General features: G+C 39.1%; 1 protein-coding gene across 1 annotated transcript; it reads left to right on the forward strand.

Moving 5' to 3' along the window:
- The first annotated feature begins 7,325 nt into the window (after positions 1 to 7,325).
- Positions 7,326 to 22,034, forward strand: stx17 (syntaxin 17). Its single transcript, XM_044117917.1, has 7 exons — positions 7,326 to 7,498; positions 10,237 to 10,443; positions 10,533 to 10,598; positions 14,343 to 14,666; positions 16,321 to 16,371; positions 18,629 to 18,715; positions 21,105 to 22,034. Exons 2-7 carry the CDS (start codon positions 10,321 to 10,323, stop codon positions 21,348 to 21,350), a joined length of 897 nt encoding a protein of 298 aa, XP_043973852.1. The 5' UTR covers positions 7,326 to 7,498; positions 10,237 to 10,320; the 3' UTR covers positions 21,351 to 22,034.

The raw sequence follows: 22,034 nt of genomic DNA on the forward strand, positions 1-22,034 counted from the left end.
TTTTAAAAGGAACGAAGCAAATTATAGATATATAAATATAATATAAATATATATATATACACAATATATATATATAAATAAAAACTAATATTTTGAAGTGTTTTTAGCTTTTTCAAATATTGTGGTACAACTTGTGCATTTTCTTTTTTCTTAAAAAGAAGAGAAATGAAAAGAAAACAACTTGCTGTTTTTCAATGTACTTCTTTGGTTTGAGTTTCCTGTTCGATATATATATATATTTTTTTTTTTCCTCTCTTTTGTTCACTGGATTTTCTGTTCAGCACTTTGAAATCATAAACTAGTTCTGATTATTCTGACCCGTTGCGTCCTGTGTTGTGATTCTTTGTTATTAACCTTTCATGAAATACAAAAACATTTTAACATTTGCATTTCAAGGCACAAACACAAACTTGTTTTCTTGTCAAAGGATGTATACCCCTTGAACTGTTTCTCACTTTGTCACTTAGTAACACTTTGTTGTGTTTTTAATGTCTGCGCAACCCAGAGACCTTTATTGCAGGTGAAACCAGACCCAATGTGTAAAAAGATTTAATGCCCAATGATGCAGTGCAAATTACAAACTAATTTGGGAACAGAGATACAATCTATCACAAAATTGTGGCACATGGTTGTAACCAGCCGCCTGAGACAATAATTTGTAAAAGTCCTTTCTCCCAGGACCATCCTGAATTCAGTTCTGACTGGCTTCCCTTCCTCTGTTGAGGGAGAAGAACTCCACAGCATTACGCTGCTACCTCCATGTTTCACTCTTGGGAGAGTTTATTCATCCATATTGTGGTGTTTTGCAGATTGGCCAAATGGTTTTGGTCCTATTTGACCACAGTAACTTCCTCCCCTGCAGACTTTATTGGCTTTCAATCAATAACAGATTTCATTTCACCGCTTTTCCATTTTTACTCTGAATGGTTGTCCTGTCAACAAATTTACTAACCTTAATTGTAAATCTGTGCAGCTCCTCCAAAGTTACCACGGGTCTTTTGTAATGCCCTCCTTGCTTCAATGTTGAAGGCAATGTCTTGTTAGATTGAAGTTTAGGGATGTTAGCGAAAAAAAGAAAATCGAACTGTTATTTATGAGGCACATTTCAAGACACAGGTTACAAATCTGTGCTGTACAGAAGAAAAACAAAAATGTCAAAATATCAAATATCAGTGAGTGCACTGATAAATCAGTCATCCAATAAATCGGCCCCAATTTCCTTAATTATTGGAAATCAGTGATGGGCTGATACTTAAATCTGAAGCTGATCTTATTCACTGATCTTATCTGCTTCAGCAAAGGTCTAAAAATAATCACTGTCCTCTTTTGTTCTGCCTTGAGAGAGACTGGCAGACCTTCCAGGTCATGTCTGCATGTTTGCAGTTAACAATAGTTACCCCACTGTTGACTTCCTTCCTATATTTTCAGTATTGGCCAAAATCAGAATCGGGGGGTCAGGCTTTTCGAAGATCAGCCAGAAAACTTCAGGCGGTGCATCCTTAATCAGTACATGGAGTCAGTAGTTCCAGAGTCCCGATGCTTCTCAAAACTTTGTCACCTTTCTTTTCAGCCTTTTTCACAGCAAACCATCAGACTCGACCTCACAACGTTTTGAAACTTTGGACTACTTTGATTTGATCTACCACATTAAATCCCTATAAAATATTTTGAAGTTTTTGTTTTTAAAACTGCGGAAAATCTTCCAGGGGTTTGAATACTTTTTGCAAGGCACTGCATATATGTGTGTGTGTGTGTGTGTGTGTGCCTCTCTTGTCACAGCCAAACCCTCTTGACAGGTAACAGGCCTCACCTCTCCCCCCGCAGGGACCCTCGGACGCTCACAGAGAGTAGAGGGGGGATTAAGGGAGAGAAGAGGGGAAGGAGGAGTGAGGAGAGGAGAGCTTTATGTTAGCATGAGGTCCAGATCAGCCTCTAGCCTCGTTAAACAACATCGATCGGCACTGTGACATTTCACAGCACACGCCGTCTATACTGTCACTGCCATCACTCACTGGCAGCACTGAGAGCACCTACACAGACGCAGCCGCGCTGCCTCTTCCTCTCCCTCTTTCTCTCTCAAATGGTGCAGTGATGGATACCAACTGGTAGGGAAATAGTGAACAGATCCTTCAGTAAGAAAGTCTCAGCTGGAAGGGATACAAGAGACCTCTGTGTTTGTGCAAAATATAAAATGAGTGATCTGAAATCATAATCTACATGCTTGTAGTTTAATGCCTTTTATATAGAAGGTAGAAATATCAGGTGGCTTTTAATAATAGGAAGTATAATATTTATGCCCGTTTTTATTCTCTGTGGCTGTATTTTATAAAATAATATGTGCAACGTTTTAACAATCCCACTGAGTCTCATCAATATGCAGAAACACAGCAATGACACCAAGATCATTTTTGTGATGTCTTGTAAAAGTGTTTCCGCAAAAAGCTGACAATCCTCCACGTTTTGGAAAAATATTACTAAAGTTTACTGTGCTGAAATTTGCATAGTGCACACACACGCACACACAAACGCACACACACAGAAAGAAAGAGAGCTGCCAGTCTTCCAACCAATCGATCTGCGCTGACAGGTAGCAGATACCCAGAGTCTTAATTAGAGGGCCCCTCAGATATACATAATAATTATGCATGCACACTCACATTCAGAGGAGGGTTATTAAAGCTGTAAGTCTATAATTTGTAATCTCATCATTAATATAAAACTTTTTGGACAAAAGGTGTAGATCAAATTGCTTCAGAAGGCAACATTACGTCCCAGAAAAGATAAGTACCTGCAGTGCCAGTTACAGTTTTGGCACTCAATATATATTTTTTTATTGCTGAAAGATAATTATTGAAAATAATTATTTCTCAGTATGGAATTCCCCCCAGCCTCCCAATAAAAAAAGCAAAACTTTACCAAGAGTGTAAATGTATCCAGAACTTACATAAAGCTAACCACTGCAAAATAAATAAATAAATAAATAAAACTACATCAGCAAAATAAAAAGAACCGTATCTGGGGAAAGAAAGTTGTAAAGGTTTGGTTCATGGAGGGAATATGCAAATAAATAAATGCATATTCCAGATACTGAGCACTTAAAGATTATCGCCTGGAAGTAAAACTGAATCTCAAAAATCTTTACAAACTTGTTCCAACTTTTAAAAATCTAACATAGAAAAAATACAAAACTTTACCAAGAGTGTAATTGTATCCAGAACTTACATAACGCTAACCATTGTAAAAAAAAATAAATAAAACTACATCAGCAAAATTAAAAGAACTGTATCTGGGGAAAAGAAGTTGTAAAGGTTTGGTTCATAGAGGGACCAAACCTTTACAATGTTTGTGCATGAAACTTTTTCATGCACAATCTTCAACAGATTTAAAAGAGAACAATAAAAAAATACAATGACAACCTTAACTCTTAAGACAGAAAGAAGCCTAGGAAAGAAATGTGTGTTTAAGCTAAAATCACAAATAATATGAACATAAAATACACCTGAATAAAAGTGCATTATTCACAACAACAGAACAAATTAAAGAAGAAAATTAATTGATTTGAAATAAAACTGAAGTAATCAACTTTAAATAAGGTCAAGTTAGTGATTAAAACTCAGTTAAAACCAAAGAAAGTTGTGTCACAGGACTACTATTCTTAAATAAGACATTTTTCAGACAACTTGAGAGATGAAATCTATAAATCTGTAAATAAGTATGACTTTTAGTGACTTTTTAGTGTTTATAAATTTACTAGAGACTTTTATGGTTTAAAAAGTTATTAAAAACATCCTATAAATATTTCCACAGCATACAAATTTATTACGCAGAGACTAATGCAATCTTTAATGCAGCTGAATTTATTTATTTTATTTATTTATTTTATTTATTTATTTTTTTTTTTGACTAACTAGTTGTAAAAGAGCTGCATTCTTTCTGGATGTTGCAAAAAATAAAAAATTAAAAAATTAAAAAAATTCACCATTAAAGCCTCTGCATTGGTCTAAGAGAAAAACATAATGGATGCTGCTGATTCAGATCCCTAGTGCTACACGCTCATTTAGACACAAGAGCACCTGCGCATTAAGCATGCTTCTCTAATTTTATTAGTAACACCTGTGTTTCCTCTACTACGACATGTCAATGCGTCTGCTGTGGAAAAGCGCCTGTGAGGCGTCAGGGTGTGTTAATCACACCTTTCTACAAAAACAGAGATTCAAGAGGAACTAAGTGAGCAGAGCTCCCTGCTGGCTTCCTCTCCTGCTGATGAACCTCCCGGAGTAGACTGCAGCAAACCACACCTGAGTCCTTGTGGGCCTAATGCACGCACACACACGTATACACACACATATGGACGGAACCTTTTTTTTTTTAGTCACGCTACAATCTTTAATTTATTAGAGTTTACTGTGATGAAGCAACAGAAAGGAGTGTGTAACTGTGAAGGAAAGAAAGAAGTTTCTCAACATTTATTAGTATTTGCTTTCATTTATATTCAACCCCGTCAACTCTGGTACTCTTCAGTGAATCCTGTGTCACATCCTGTGTCTCGAAAAGGTTTAAAGTAGAGTTGGGGTAATAAATGATATCCTAAGCGTTGACCATCTCAGACGGCACAGCTCAGGTCAACATCTGGGAAGCTGCAGTGCAGATGGAAAATCTGCTTTCACAGTAAAGCAGAAAGAAGAAAGCCAAGCAGTCTCCTTTAAAGTTTGACTAAAGTCATGAATGAAACACATGCGAAGTAAAGAGGCTCTAGTCAACGCTTACTAAAAGCTATGTGTTTTTTAATATTATAATATATAATTACCGTGAACACACCACGCTCCCGCAATAAAGCAGTGGCAGCATCATGCTGTGGGGACGTTTTTCATCAGCAGAAACAGATCAGCTGTTGATGACGAGACATATACCGTTAAAAATGAGGAAATCCAGGAAAAGAAAAGTTCAAAGAAGTCCTGATTGCAGGCTTTAACAAAATAAATGTCCCGGAATAATGCACAGTGTTGATTTATCCCAACATGTTCAAAATGAAGAGCTGCTGCCTTGCAGCAAGAAGGTCCTGGGTTCGATTCCTGGCCAGGGGTCTTTCTGCATGGAGTTTGCATGTTCTCCCTGTGCATGGTGGGTTCTCTCCGGGTTCTCCGGCTTCCTCCCACAGTCCAAAAACATGACTGTTTTTGGACTGTGGGAGTCTCTCTAAATTGGGCTCTCTAAATTCTCCCTAGGTGTAAGTGTGTGTGTGTGAATGGTTGTGTGTCCTGTATGTCTTTGTGTTGCCCAGCGACAGACTGGCGACCTGTCCAGGGTGAACCCCGCCTCTCGCCCACAACGCAGCTGGAGATTGGAACCAGCAACCCTCCTGACCCCATTAGGGACCAGGGTGACCAGAAAATGGATGGATGGATGTTCAAAATGACATGATGACCATTAAACTACCTGATAAACATTTGTAAAACCATTTCCTTTTCAAACAACTATTATATAATCTTAATTTGTCAAAACTGAAAATGAAGACATGAGTAAAGATTAAAACGACAAAAGCAAAATTGCTGCAAAATATTAATTAAAACGTCATGAACTAAATTTAAAGGAAATCTATTTTTTATTACCATGACAGCATTAGTATATTATTGGATATGAGTTGGACCAATACATCTTTTAAAGTGACTGTAGAGCATAACATAACAATTAATGATTAGTTGCAGATTTTTCCAGATTATTTAGAGCAAAAATTAATATCTAAAACATATTAAATTGTTGTACATATGTTTTGTTGAATAAGAAATGAAAAAGCAGAAGCAATAACTCATGTACAGAAGGAAGGGGTAGCTCTTTGCCGCTGTCTAGCGCTTCTTACTTTAGGTGGGCGGCGTCTGGCTCGAGATCTTGAGACGTTGCAACCACAGAATTTCCACTCTTGTTCTGTGTGGTCATACATGTAAAATGTTGGACACATGACAGGGTGATAAGAATTCAGTTTCGTTCATATTTATGAGCACAAACAAGCTGACATAAAAGGGCAAACCCAATATAACTCAGCACTGAAAGTCATATTCACATGACATTTCTGTTTTTGTCACGCTGTCTCAACCTACTGTGTGTATGAACAGTATAAATCTTGTGGAAAGTGACATTAAGTGTGAGATTTTTGTTTGTGTTGTGTTTTGAAGACAGTCAGAGAGAAGGGCTGGGGTTCCCCCTCCTCTACTCTGAGATCAGTCTGTGTGAGTGGGTCTATTGCATGTTTCCATTCTTCAGCACCTTTTACCTTTGACATTTAGGCCAACCCCCACACACACACACTCTTCCCTCAGCGGATGCTCCATGCGAGGGGCCGCAGTGAAGCACGCCGTCCCCAGCTGCAGGGGATTTCCCCTGGTGTTGTACCCATCTGCTGCAGTTGTTGTGTGCGTTTGTCTGTCAGTCTGTGAGTGCGATTTGTCCATTTGAGTGACAATTGTTCTGGGGGACTCCCAGACTTGCAGACTGAGAGGGCGGATCAAAACTGACAGTGAAAGTTTAAATAGCAAATCATCAGAAATGGTTAACCTCTTGTTTGTGCAATACTGTGTACTAAATTAGAGGGGGCAGGACGTATTTGTTGTTGCGGATTTGGATTTACCTTCTTCTTTTGATGCAAAACAAATTGTGAAAATAGAGGTGAAAACGTGGTTTTCAGCAAGCACAAATTTAAATGTATTTTAATAGGATTTTGATGTGCATAAATTTAAAGTGGAAGAAAAATAATGGATGGTTGCAAATGAAAATTTGAAGTGCATAGGGTTCATTTGCCTGAGTCAATTCTTTGTAGAGCCATATTGTGCTGTACAGAGCATTGATGTAATTTCTTCATAACTTTACCCCTGACTTGTTTGTTATGTTCTTTGGTCTTTATGGAGTTGCTTGCTTGCGTCACAGAACAGCTACATTTTATACTAACATCAGTGCACACAAAGAGAACTACTGATGGCATTTGGCTACTCTTGTTTTTATTTCAAGATATACAAGTGAAAGGAACTGAATACATCCTCATGTCATTTTTCTTCAATTGTACATTTATGTAGATCTTAGCGTTGTAATATCACATAAAGTCACGGTAAAATACATGGAGCTTTGTGTTTGTCATGTGACAAAATTAGAAGAAATTCAAAAATATTACTAGTTTTGCAGTTCTCTATATGTGTTTTAATATGAAGGTCACACAATTATATATGTAAGTAAATAAAGAAACAAATAAATAAATAATTAAAATCTAAGCTTTAGGAGCAAAATTGCCCGAAAATATATTGGGAACTAACTGGCTGTGGGCGCCGTTTGAGGTCGGTAACTTTTTTGTGCTGCACCGGGAAGAGAATTGTTTACATACAACTTGCTGATTTGGGGCGAAATAGTTTTTTGATCAATCCTATTGTATGTGAAAGTTAATTTTCTGATCAGTATGAAGGCTCACATCGAGGTTCGGTTGTATAAGTCACATTACTGATCTGTACTCCGACAGGTAAGTGGCGCATTTTGCCCTTTAACTTTGATGTTTACAATCTGTCCAGGATAATTTGGGTTAATTAACGCCTTTTTGTCTCTATTAAAGATGCTAGTTAAATATTTCAGGAAGCTTGCCTCAAACTGATATGGTCCTTTATTTTAAGCTTACACTCTGAGCTGTCAGCGAATATAATTTAATTTCACTTTCTGTTTAAACCTTTTTGCGACAGTCAGGCTAATGAAATGTGACCTGATTTAGCTTCAGGAAATAAAAACTGAAAAAATAATAACAGGGAATGTTTCGCCTCTTAAAATGATTTGCTACGGATTTTCGTTGCTGTTTGCATAATTAGGTCTCTAAAAAAATAATCTATCAGAATAGGTTTCTTTTCTCACTGCTGCTTAATTCAGCTTAATCTGAAAAATACCTGAGGCCAAGTAATTATTCCTACAACGTTCTTTCCAAAGGAATATTGTCTTTTAAACTGTGCTCTTTTATACACGTATAACAACTTTGTAGCTTTAAAATAAACCTGAACATACTTTAGTTTTTAATAATTGGCGACAGAACAAAGGTATGAACAAAAGAAAAGAATCCAATAGTTTTTCTGTATGTATACGACGTTTGCCACCTCTGCTAGGAAAGACCTGGGAATAGATTTATGAATTATTATTATTATTTTCTTATTCCAATCAACTTTCAGACCAATAAGAGTTAAGGTTGCAATTCTCACTTAATAGCTTTTCCTCTTTCTTAGCCCTTAACTTAAACTTTCTAAGTGATTGGTGTTTCTGTGAAATAGGAAAGAGCGAAAAGCATTCTTTAAAAAGTGCAAATATACAAACACTTTCACAGTAGTTATATTTTTACCATTGTGGTTATTTAAAGTGTTTTAAAAACTATGTTTGATATCACTCGGTTTTATTGGTAGTTGTCTAAACAACCCACTATATAACCACATATATAACTAGTAGCTTATTACATACTATAGTAGTCATACAATATTGTTTTATTTGTAGGGATACTAATATTCATAGTCATAGTATTAATCTCTGATATATTAATGTACTAAGCATATAAAATGTTGATACACATCACAATACACATCACAACCATTTCAGTGTCCTTAAAGTGTGCTTGAAATTCATGATGCTGAAAAAATATGTGAATAAATTAGAGCATGATTAAAAATATAATTTTTAATGAAACTCAAATTATGTTCAGAATTATTAGAAAACACTGTAATTTATTTCAAGGATTTGTTGCTGTTCATTTTAGTGACTATGGCTAATAAAAACACAAAGATCAGTCCCTGGAACGTTAGAATATCACATAGGACCAATGAAAATGTGTAGTTAATTCAAAAATGCTATGTTATGGCCTACGCAATCATGGGGAAGACTGCTGACTGGGCAGCGGTCCAGTAGACAGCCAGAAAAACTAATGCCTAGTTCTGTATCCAAACAGAATGATGGAAAATTGAGTGGAAGAAAAACAGAAGACACCATGATTGAACAACCAGCTAGTATCAGTCTGTTATACAGGTGGTACTGTACAAAGCCCAAACCAACAAAACACTGAAAATAGATTCTGCTACATTTGTTTGGTTTTAATTTTTGTGTAAATACCAGAATACAGTTATGTTTTTATTTGAGGTTTACAATCCATAATAATAACCTTTTTTCTGCCGATGCCGCAAGAACATAAATAAAACTTTAGCGTAAAATTATAGAGGCATCCTCAGAAAATGTAGCGTAAAACCATCATAAACCAGTTCATATTTGTAGCAACCACATTCGAGAAGAGCGTCCTCTTTCTGACATGCTGAGGAATAAGACATCCGTATAACAAAAGACTGTTAGATGACCTCCAATAAATCTGATTCACATTGGTTTAAAGCAAACATTAAGCTAAGAAATCTCTGACAGGCTTCTGGAAGACAAAATAGCAACGCAACAGTTGAGAGTGACACCATGACACCTTCATGACCAAGAGCTTTGTGTTATTTTTTGGTTTTTATGGAAGCATTTAAAGTGATTGGTTAACTTAATTATAATACAGTCATTATGTAAACAGGTAAATCTTTGATAAGTCTAGCTGAAATTGCTCTATTAATCAAATATAGAGGCAAATTCTCATAAAAGAGGTTTGAATGTCCTTAAAATCATTGACTGGTTGTGTTCTTGGTTACCCACAGAAACCAGAGCAAACTTTATTGCACTGCAATGACTTTGCATGTGAGTAGCCATCAAGAAATCTTCAGGGTATTCAATGACTGTTTCTCATTGAGGAGGGCATTTCAAGACACATGCTGCCACCAGTGCAGAGCTTACTGAATCCTTGCAGCACATAAAAATGTCTATTGATGCCTACAGGTGGCTACAAGGTGGTTGGGATTGATCAAATGGGCTATAAAGCCTGACTTTAAACGTCTTTTTAGCACCTCCGAACTGAGAAGGACAAAATTTGAATGTGTTTTTATAACTGACTAAAAATAACAAACTTTGAAATGCACTACATTTTAAAAGTTCAGTTTCTTTCTTAAAAGAAAAACATAACATCTTCTGTCCTTCCTTCTTTCCTTCCTTCCAGATGTAAACTCAGTTCTCCACACAGTTACCTGCCATAGACGAATGTTTCTGTTTCATACTTTAAATTAGTTGTCAAGGATTCAGTGTCATAAACTAATGTTGTGAAGTTAATTCACTTGAACTGTGTGTTTAATAAAAATCGAGCTGTGCTGGTGCTTGCAGTGTGCAGGCGCAGTGAGATTCGGTCGAGCAGGTACGGCGTGGAAGTTACACAGAGGCGTCGGCTGTGGACACTCAGCGGGACACATGGCAGAGGAAGGCATCAAGCTGACACTGAGGCGCCTGGAGGGACCCATCAACAAGTTCATTAAAGTAGCTCTGCCCACGGACCTGGAGAGGCTGCAGAAACACCACAGTAACATACTGAAGGTGAGGACTCGCGTCTGCCTGGACACATGATCACACCAGGATGCTGCCACAGTGGGGAGAGGTGCATGTTTTCTCTTTTGTGTTCCCAGTATCAACAGGGCCAGCAGTGGGAGCGCCTCCATCAGGAGCAAATAAATGCCAGCAGAACTGTTCAGGTATGTTAGAACTTTTTAAACGGACAGGGAAGGCATCTAAAGCATGCGTATTAAATGAATAACCGGTTTTATTTAGAAGATAATTTAACTGACTGCCAATTAGAGTCCCTTAACCCCATATGTCTCTGCATCAGAGTGTATTTGTTTAATAAACCACTTGAGGCCTGTGACCTCCTAAACTTAGATCTTGACATTTTCCACATTTGTCTCAATCACGTTTTCCGATTTAAAGATCAAAGAGCAGATTTAGGGCAGCTATTGGTGGGTTTATCCATTTAAGTACAGACAGCATCTACATGAAGGAAATAATGGTTAGTTTTCTGCTGTAGGGCCAGTTTGATATCTGTAAAGTGAACAGTCAGTCAGCGTGGCTTTAACTCTGTCATAGTGCAACCACAAACTACAGCACCTTACATGATAGACAAAAAAATGACACATTTTATTTTGTAGAAAGGTCACTGCAATTACAGCTGCAGGTCTTCAAGGATCTGGCTCTATTAGCTTTAACATCTAGAGACTGAAACTCAAAACCCAACTTCAGTCTCTAGGCAGTTCTCCAATAAAACAGGATTAAATTTCCCTTCTGAAGTCAAGTCAAAGAAAAGTTTGTTTTCTGATTCAGAATCAAATTTCAAACATTCTTTACCCTTTTTGCTCATTTTAAAGGGGTAGTATAATGAAAAATCAACTTTTTTCAAGCTTTACATCATGTTATACTGTCATCCCTTCTTAAAAATTAAACATGGAGTGTTGCCTTGATTCTTTCATGCATGTTTGAGAAATCCTTTAATCTCCCGTGGCAACTATTCAGCTGGGCAAAACACCTGACTAGAGCTAGCGCCTTTCAAGCTACTGAACTTCCACCTCACAGAGCAGCCCTTCTCCACCACTTCCCCACTCAGCTCCTTCAGACTAGCCAGCAGCAGTTAGCAAACACCTGGTGGAACTGCACATCTGCTGAGCTCATTAAATGAGCTACTTCTCAGTGTAACGCTGGTAAAAACATTGTTAAAAGGTGAGTAGAGGAGCCGTGTTGTTTTGACTTCCTGAAGGCGGAGTTTCAGAAAGAGCAGGAGTTTTTAAAGAGACAGAGGCCCAATTTCAAGGCGTCAAATTAAGAAGGCAAATTTCTTTTAAGCCTTTTTGATGTTTAGAGCATTTTTATATCTTTATAACGTAGCTACTTGATTGTGCTATAAAATGGCATTATTAACATGGAAAACTCATAATACTGCCCCCTTAAGTATAATAACAAAAATGTATTAATGAATTGTTTTTTATTCATTAATAAATGAATAATTGTAAATATGTTAACATAGTGTAAATATATTTACACTGTGGTTCGTGTAAATATATTTTTACAATATGTCAAGAATAAATTTGCATTTATTCTCCACACATGAAAAAAAACTAAAAAGCTAAATAAGAGATAGAGTGAATTTCCACCAGAACCTCAATTCCTGCGTGTGGTAAGTAGTTCTTGGCGTTCCTGTTCACCTGGCTGGTGTGAAGACCCCCGAGGGGGGATGCTGTTGCCTGGAAGCCTCTGTGTCTCTGAAGGTGAAATAACTCCAAACAGACACACACCTCTCCTCTCACCCCTCGGGGAGTGCTCACGGAGTGCTTTCCTGTGTCTTCAAGTCATTAAGTCAGAGTCGGTTTTAGGGGCTGCTGCTTTAGATGTTTGTGTGTGTTTTGGCGTGTGTTGTTTGTTTGTTTGTTTTTTTCTTTTTTGGATGTTGGTGGGTAGGTGGACTGATGGGTGGACTTTAAATCAGAATCCATGAAATGTCTCGTCTTTCATGTGTTAGGTGAGGATTTGTGCTCACGTTACCAACCCGGTTCATTTGCAGGCTGACAGGTGCCCGACCCGTCTGCCTCCATGTTAATCAGTCTGTCTTTTCGGCTTCGTGCGTGTGGAGACATGGGTGTGGGCGTATGTTTATTCATGTTCTGTAATTAAAGGAATGTGTTATCGGCAGGACGTTGACCCGACAAGGCCGGGTCGCTCTTCGGCCAGGAGGGCTGATGGCTGCGATGTAATCCTCCTGTCACCCTCGGGCCATTTCCCGTGTTCCCCTGCCTCATATCTAAACCTTACTAAGCTCCTCACTCATAAGCAAACAGCCCCACACAGACACGTATAAAAACACACACACACAACATTGAGCAAACATTGTAAACGATGAGCAAAAGCTCACAAGGAATGAGGAGTTCATCTTTGTAATGAATGAATTATGGAAAGGCTTTTATTTTGAAGATCCCCAATGAGCTTTGATTTGAAAGGACAGCAGTTTAAATTTTTCATCCACTAGTGATGTGAGATCTCGTTTTGCAATAATCTACTATTCGAAATATCAAGGCTTTTATTTTGATGAAAGGGGCGGTATCACGTAAAATCTATGTTTGTTTGTTTTTTTTTTTTTTACTTTATATCTTGTTATAACGTTATTCCCTCATCAAAAACATGCCTGGAGTGTTGCTTTGATTCTTTCATGCATGTTTGACAAATCTTCAGCGTGCCTAAACGCTCGCTCAATCAAAAGCTCCTCCTTGGAGTCTGCAGCCCAGCTTCTGCCACTCAGCTCCTCCAGACTAGCGGCAGCAGCAGCAATTAGCAAACATCTGGTGGAACTGCTCATCTGCTGACCTAAGAACAGTTGTAAACGGCAACATGGAGAAGCGTTGTGATAGCAAAGTGAATACGGAGAGTAGGAGCTTCTTAAAGAGACAGAGGCCTGGGCGTGCTGTGGTGGCGTATGGGATAACGCGACCCACATATTTGCCGCATGTCTTCAAGCCATGTTTGATATATACAACATTTTTATGACAACTGAAAGTAGCATAGTTTCTTGAATATGCTATAAAATGACACTATATGTCTGAAAAATACATAATAAAGATACGTGAAGGCTTATTTTTAAAGGACAGGGTATGACTGGTTTAGTTCTGTTAAAGGAAAGTTAGCCTGATAGTCGTGTTGTGGGCTGTGGGAGGAAGCTGGAGTACCCTGAGAGAACCTACGCATGCACAGGGAGAACATAAGCTCCAGGTAGACAGACCCCAGGCTGGGACTCGAACTCAAGACCTTCTTGTTGCTAGGCAACAGTGCCACATAGTTAGCCAAGTTTAATAAATTATATAAAAACTTGTTTGCTTTTCAGTAAAAACCTTTGGATAGACTTGGCTCTGCTTATTGTAAAAGCTTCGTCATAAAGAGATGAATACTTTGTGTTGTAATTAAGAGTTTAAGGAAATCATGTTGGTAATAATTTTACCCTGATTCCAGATAAAAAAGTCTCCATCTACATTAACCGCCTGTTATGGATGGGACACATTTATAATTTTGTTTTGAAAACTCAGGTTAAGCTTGAGTCCTCCTTCAGTTGCCCTAAAATGAGTCTTATTTTGAAGGGTACAGGTGAAATTAACTTTGAACGAATTCAGCACCTCGGTGTTTTATATTTAAAAACAAGTGGAATCACGCAAGATGCAATGTTTTGAACAAATAGGCTCTGTTGCAAAACTGGAATCAGTAGTAAAAATATTTTTTGAACCAAAACGTAATTTAGGTTCCTTCTTTTCCTACTTCTGAACCGTAACAACCAAAAGTTGTGCTTGTCTTGCTTCTTATTTTTAGTAAAATTCAGGTACTTAATTCCTTTTAACTTTATTTTAGTTTCCTCTAAGCACCACAGCGAGATTTCGCTCTGAGTAACCTGTGAGTTATGTGCGGTTCTGCAGCAACTGAGAGCCAACATGAGAGAGATGGAGCAGCTGTGCAGCCGGGTCCGATCTGAAGACGCCGAAGCTCTGGAGGAGCTTGTAAAGCCGGTCAGGGAGAGAGCGTCAGCCGCAGCGCAGGACTTCCTGCTCCTGCACTCCAACCCGCCCCCACCGGTCCCCGCGGCGCCGCCGGACACTCGGCCCTCCGTCAGTCGGTCCAGCAGCTGCCACGACCTGGAGGAGGAAGACGAGGAGCCGCTGTCGGACCTGCAGATTCAACTCCGGCTTCCAGAAATCCCGGCCGATCAGAATGCGTCCGAGTCCTGGGATCATCTGGAAGAGGTGCGTTCGTTAAAAAGATCGACTTCATGACAGAAAATATCTTTATTCAGATTGTCTGGAGGACAAACGAGCGTTTCTAAACTCTTATGTGAGAAAGTATTTACCCCCTAGCAGACGTCTTCAGTTTTATTCCTTTGTTGTTGTTTTTTTGTATGTCTTTGAGGAACAAATGACTTTAGACTTGTCAGTCGGAAAAGGGATATGAAGCCATTCCTGAGGAATTGAGGGCCATTATGCATTTATGGAGAAAACATGGTATCAAGATGAGCCTTTCCAGGGGTGTCCAGGCTAACAAAACTAAACTATTGCTCATCAACCCAGGAGGTCACAAAAGAACCCAGAACAATTACCTTCATACCCTAAGAACAGGTTGTGCCACACTTTGTGGTAACATCTGCAGTCAAGCGTTTGCAATAACTGAAAATGAGGGTTTTGCATCACGGTGGAGGAATTTTGGCCCCCCTTTTTTTTCTGAATTGTTTTAATTGAGCCACGTTGTAGAGGCTTGAAGTCTGTTTTAGATCACTTTGAGGATCACTTTGAGGATCACTTTGAGGATCACTTTGAGGATCACTTTGAGGATCACTTTGAGCCGTTTAGAGGTGAACTTCCTTTAGATCATCCCACTGTAGAGGTCAAGGACGCTTGAGGTCGAGAAATAGTGGCTGGATTTGCTCACAGGGTTTTCTTCTGGAGAGCAAAATTCAAGGATCAAACTGGCAAAGAGGCCCAGATCATCACACTGCCACCACCATGTTTCACTGGTAGTGATGTTCTTTACCTGAAATGCTCACCGAATATTTTCCCAAAGTTGCTGATGATCATCAGGATGTTTTTTTTTAAGTAAATGTGACTCCGTTACCATTTCCAGACTAATCAAAGTCAGTTACTTTGTTTCTAGTTTGTACCAAAGTTTCTTTAATGTGGGACGTGATGTGTGGTACGGCCTGCTTCAAGTCCTCAGACTGGTTCTGTTGGAGTGATTTCTTCATTCAACAGGTCTGCTAGTAATTAGGCCCGGGCGAAAATTAACCTACATTTCCCTACATGTGTTTAACCACATTTAAGTCATTGTTTAACAAGGGCTAATCACTTTTTAACCAACTTACAGGTAACATTGAAGTTATGTGTAGGAGCCCGATTTAAATCAGTAATTCCTAATATTGATGTTAAGAAAAGTTCTTGTTCCACTGGCAGATTATTTCACTTATATGGGAAAATGTGTTATAATAAGTGAAATAATCTGCCAGTGGAACTAATACTTTTACTTTTCCTACATCTTGCTAAAAAGTTTCCCTGTAAGTTAGTTTTGTCTTATTTTAAGAGTACAAACATAACAGAAACCCAAAATACTTTTTGGATTTTGTGTTTCTGCAGTGCATCATTCTGAGACTGCGTGTCGCATTTTTATCTGATATTAAAAATTAGTTTGATGGTCTGAAAGGCTTAAAAGCAAATATGGGTGATTTCTTTTTAACAGCACGGTGTAATGAGGTATAACTCTAAAAAGGGAAACTGATTCTTGAAAATAGGAAAAATGGAGGCGATTGCAGTGAGAAGGATGCTTAGTTTATTTTCATTAGATATTGCAGTAGATTTGTCTGATAAGTAATTAACTGAAATAAAAGAAAACCTTAACCCTTCTCTCCCTCAGGACCTGAAGGAACTGAGCGGCTTGGTGACGGAGTTCTCCCTGCTTGTCCATGTGAGTAAAAACACTCTGCAGGTTCCTACGTTCACGTTTCCGCATCGACTGCATTGTCCCGTCTACATGCAGCAAACTCAAGAGTGACGGAGGCCGCTCAGCCGCTCAGCCGCACCGTTTCCTGGAAGCGCGTCTGAGCGGCGTCCTCAGAGATCAGCTCAGGAGAGAACATGCCGGGGCCCCGGAGGGCCTGTCCTGGGGAGACGCCGAGGAGTCGACGAGAGGGAGGGAGGAGGGGGGATTCGGTGGGAGGACGGCAGGTTGTCATGTGGGGAGAGGAGGGATGCGACAGAGCAGGTGGAGAACAGACGGTTCAGATTATCTCTTTCCTCAGGGAAAGAGTGAGAGGAGCAGGGAGAAGAAGAGATTAGCAAAGGAGAGAGAGAGAGAGAGAGAGAGAGAGTGAGGATGTAGCAGTGTGAGAAAAAATAATACAGAGGGAGGCAAAAGAGCATAGACATGTTGTGGCGTCTCTCGGGTGAGAGATGTTATTTGGGGAGTTATATTCCAGCAGGCTGAGCCACAGTGGAAACACTGAGTGAGTGTGTGGTTGTTCCTTTGTTTTTGTCACGTTAGCGGCTGAGTTTCTTTACTCGTCTGCCTTCTCTTCAGAACTTTCCACCGATCTCTAAGCGTTGAATGATCTACTTGGCTAACAAATGCGTTTAAAGAACCAAATAAAATCAGCCCATCTACAGTTCGTCAAAATTTACTTACCATTGTGTCATTTTACGGGTTGTTTATTTATTTTTTTTGCATCATTTGCGAAGTTGAATAGTTTCCTGATTTTGTTACTAAAAGAGGAATCATTTGTATTTTTTTCTAATCTGATATTAACCTTAAATATCTTTGGATTTATCTTGGATTTATGTACAAAAATCGAATTTTATTTTGTAAAAAACATAAAACTATTAAAAATGTGTGTAAAAGTTCCAGCGTTGTTTAGCTCCAGACATCTCAAATTTCTTACAAACTTAAATTTTAGATTTTTTTCAATAGTTATTAAACTAAAACCTGCTGTGTTATGAAGCAAAATCAATTCGGAAAAATATTAAAATGTGTTTTAGATTGATTTGAAAAAACAAGTTTCGCCCAACGGTTCTTTTTGCCCCATCTTTAGTGCAGCCTAAATTATAAATCTTAATTTCTAAAATACCTGACTCCTTTGCAAAACATTTATTTTATTTTATTTTTATTTACAAATTGTCAGTTTTAAATATTAAGTATTTAAACAAACAAACGATTATCCCAGTGTTTCTCTGTTATTTAGATTTTGTGCATCTTAAACTTACCTACGCCAATTTTATGAGGTTTACAATTTTCTCAAATCTACAGAATATATTTTTTTTAATATTAAATTATTTTGGGAAATATTTAAATTCAGCAATTCTTTTCATGGTACTTAAAATTTGCATTTTTTTTTTCATTTTATATTAACAAATGTTTTTGACTCGTGTTTTCAAGCAAATTTTTATAGATTAAACTATTGAGTATATTTTTGAACCACTTAGTTATTGTGTTATGTGCAATCTAAGTTGCGTGTGCACGTTTTGCCTTGTTTTATATTATCAAAAAGATCATAAGAGTGCTTTGTGAAGCTTTTTTTAGGAACTCGTCACTTCTTTTAGAAGAAATCAAACTAGTTATTGTAATAAAACAAGTTTATGCCAGAGTTCTTCTGCCAGGCTCCAAAGTTTCAGATTTGAAGACGAAAACAATAACGGCCTGGAAGATGAGAGAGCGACGACAAAGCAGCTTAGCGTAACTCTGAGGCTGGTGGATATTGCAGACCTCTGCAGGAATGAGCAGAATATCATCAGAAAGCAACAGGAAGTCCCTTTTTGTGTTGTAAGAGGAGCAGTAAGAGCAGGCGAAGGAGGCGCGGGTTTGTTTCTGAGGAGGAAGAGGAAACGAAGGGCAGAGCTCTGTGTTCTGCTTGTTGTTTGGCCCCTGTGTCCGTCCAGTCCTCACATGGAGCGAGACGCAGCTGCCACTCTGAATATTTCATGAGCTCCACACAATAGCACACACAGTGTGACCGAATCCCAGACGAATATACCAACGCACGTGCCTCCATCGCGCAGGAGAGCAGAGTTTGGTCAGTCAGAAAATAAATCTTTGAACACAACAGGTGGTCGCTGCACCTGTGTGTGTAGGTGCGTGTGTGCGCGTGTATGTGTGTGTGTGGGTGTGTGTGTGTGTGTGTCGGTGCACCTTGGAATATGAGTGTGTGCTAATGTGCTCCTCTGTGCTTCAGTCCCAGCAGGAGAAGATTGACAGCATAGAGGACAACGTCAACACAGCCGCGGCCAACGTGGAGGAGGGGACCAAGAGCCTGGGGAAGGTGGGTGTTTATGTATCTGTGTGTTTATGTCCCGATGATCCCCCTGTGTGTGTGTGTGTGGTGTTTGGGAGATCGATGGCACTTTGCCTCCCAGCCATTCCACTGCGTTCGTCCCCATCGATCCCTTCCAACATGGAGGAAAGCTGCAATTAAGGAAATAGAGAGAGGAGAGGGGAAAGACGGGGGCGGGGGAGTGATGAAGACGTTGGACAAGGCGAGCAAGGCAGGACCCACATGTTGGCGCGTGTGTGTTTGATTTAAATAAATATGTTGTCATTTCCCAGTTCAGCTACATTAACCCACCGTATAAATCAGAGGACAAGTCACTGGCCCTTATCTGTGTTACAGATATTGAACTTTTTCCCTTTGTTATCCAGAATGAATCTTGTTTTTTTTTAATTATATCCCTGTTGAAGTATTTATTTTAAAATCAAAGATAGAAAAACAGAAGAACATTCCTTCATGAAACTTTCCTCTTAACCCTTCAACTGTCCAAATACAGTCACATGCAGGTCAATGGGGACGCCGGCGTCCTCATGGCAGTTAAAAGGTTAAGTGAAACTTTTTAAAAAGGTTTGAGTTGCTCATCGTCTGAGGGATTTGTTTAATGGTCAGTTTTTGTTGCCTATGTAAAAGTTACAAATATGAGAAATTATTAGTGTAAAGCTCTCTGAAATGAACAAAATAAATGTGGCACGGCAAAGCTTCCCTGTTAAAGACGTGCAGAAAAGTCGAGATTAAATTAATCTTCTATTGTAACATAATCCCATATAGAAAGATGATCCTTGGAGACTTTTTCTCTTCCCTCGTCCTGACATTAAGCTGGATGTAAGTCCCAGTCCAGCCTTGTTTGTCACAGTTCCAGTTGTTTTAATGGTAAAGGGAATAAGTACAATATTTTCACTGATTTATGAAAATCAACATGTTTGAATGTTCTCTTAACTTTCCCATTTTGAAGAGTGACTAGGAGAATAGGAATCTGTGTCGCCTCATATTTGTGGAACATGAGCGTTAACGCAAAGTCAAGCCGCTGGTTTGATTCCTGGGCCTTTTAAAACATGCAATAAATAAAGACTACTGATGACTACAAATTCTCAAAAATAATAATAAAAACTGTTTAGTTGTATTTACTTTATTGGGATTTTAGGGTTTCTATGAATGTGAGCACCAAGTGCTTCTGGGGAAAAAAAACAAACCAACATTATTTCTTAGTGTGAGATTATGCTGCTGTAATAAAAGTTTCAAGTGTTTTCAAGTGTTTTTCAAGTGTCTTCTTTTTTTTTTTTTTAGCCAGGGTGCCAGTAACCCCGGCTAAACAACAGGGTTGGTTCATTAAATTTAGTTTTTGGCAGTGCTTTTTTTGGCTTTGTATGAGTAATGAGTAGATGAGATTTGAACCACTGCTTGGATATAGTCCACGTTTAAAAAAAAACATAAAAAAACAAAACAGAAAGAAAACATCTAGCAGGTCAATTTAACAGTGTTATTTCAGTAGCGGTTTGGTTTCAATAGTACACTAAACTTCTGAGAAAATAAACCAAAAATGTGTCTGTGGTGGGTTTTTAATAACAACTGGGAACATTTTAAATGTAATTTATGGCTGAATGTAATAAAATAAAGCATTACGTTTAATTTGGTTGTTTAAAAGAAATTTAGCATTAAGGGAGAGGACAAACAAACTCCCACCTGCTGTGAGCCGGGTTGGTGGGCGTAGAGGCTGAGCAGATGAAACAGATGAGAAGGGTGTCAGATGTTTTAACCTGTTTGAAAGCTTGTAATCTGTAATCGGGTCAAACACGTATTACACACACACAGATATATATATATATATACAACCCGCTCATTTCCTCCTTCCTCCACAACTTCTATAGCCAGAGTCCTTTTAACTTAGCTCAGATGAAATTAAAATTCCCTCGACTGCCACAGGGATGTGGACAAGCAATGCTGGCTTTTGAACTAGATTAATTTAATGGCGAGTGTTAATCAAGTGAGTGTCTGTGTGTGTGTGTGTGGGTGCGTGTGGGTGTCTGTGTGGGAGAGGTCAGAGAATCAATCATTAATTGCCATCAGCAAAAAGCACCTTCCACTCTGATGATAACAGCTGTAATAACACGCGCCCCACATCTCTCTGATTTCTCCTAAATGAAGATAATGAAAAGGCTTTGATGCGTCCGTTTATATTTACACATGCAGGCTTGTTTGTATTTTTTATTTATTTATTTATTTTCACTTCGGCTTCAACCTTGCGTGCGGATTGATGAGTGATCATGAAAGGCCAGATGCACGCTCGCCCTGTCGCAGCCCGCCTTTAAGCCACAAAGTCCTGGCGTCTCTAAAGGTGCGAGAGGTAAATTAAACCGGAGCGTATCTCGTCTTCATGTCTCTCCAGGCGGCGGGCTACAAGCTGGCGGTGCTGCCGGTCGCCGGGGCGCTGCTGGGCGGCGTGCTGGGAGGCCCTCTCGGCCTGCTGGCCGGGTTCAAAGCTGCTGGGGTGGCTGCTGCTGTGGGAGGGGGCGCCCTGGGCTTCGCGGGTGGCAGCCTGGTCCGAAAACACCGCCGAGCTCAAGTGGACCAGCAGATGAAGCGACTGACGGCGCCGCTGGCGGAAGAACTGGAGAAAAATAAGGACAAGTGAAGCTCTTCTGTGTGGACGGACTGACCTGGACCTGTGGGTCTGAGGAGACTCAGCGCTAGACAATGTGTGCACTTTGTTAAACAGATGTTTAAAAACTGCCTTAATTACGACCTGCAGTCCTGCTGGTTCTGCATCAGGACGACTCCGACACTTTGATCGTTTTGATGGTTTACGTTTACCCAGAAAACATCCAATGCAATGACTTCCTAAAAGCATGAAAAGGAGCACAAATTCAAACTTTTCTCCATACACACACACACGCACACAGGCTCAAATATATACATACACCTCCACTAAAATTTAGAAATTTTTTTAAAACCACAGCTGGAGTGTCCAAAATGCCCCTCCTGACCTCTGACCCCATTTGGACAACAACATTTCCTTACAGTGGGAGATGTTACATACAACATAAAGTATTAAAGTGTAGTAGTAGTCGACAACCTTTTACTGAAAAGTCGACTTTGCTGCAGCCAAATCAGCTGCTTTTAACTAATTTATTAAACTTGGCTAAATATAGTGAGCGTTTTGATGGAAAGTGATCCAAATCCTGTTCTTATACTCGAGAATAGATTTTTTCATTCAAGCCAAAGGTTTTTAAAAAGTAGATGCCTTTCTTTTAAGACAACAAAGGCACAAAATCCTTTCTGTGTTTTTGATCTACGATAAAGTTTCTGCCAAACAAAA

The sequence above is a fragment of the Gambusia affinis genome, linkage group LG05 (genome assembly GCF_019740435.1).
Source record: "Gambusia affinis linkage group LG05, SWU_Gaff_1.0, whole genome shotgun sequence".
NCBI classification, from domain to species: Eukaryota; Metazoa; Chordata; class Actinopteri; order Cyprinodontiformes; family Poeciliidae; genus Gambusia; species Gambusia affinis.

Coding starts and splice junctions, on each gene's coding strand:
- stx17 (XM_044117917.1), top strand. CDS start 10,321: ATGGCAGAGGAAGGCATCAAGCTGACACTGAGGCGCCTGGAGGGACCC. Junction 10,444..10,532: donor ACCACAGTAACATACTGAAG/GTGAGGACTCGC, acceptor TTGTGTTCCCAG/TATCAACAGGGCCAGCAGTG. Junction 10,599..14,342: donor ATGCCAGCAGAACTGTTCAG/GTATGTTAGAAC, acceptor GCGGTTCTGCAG/CAACTGAGAGCCAACATGAG.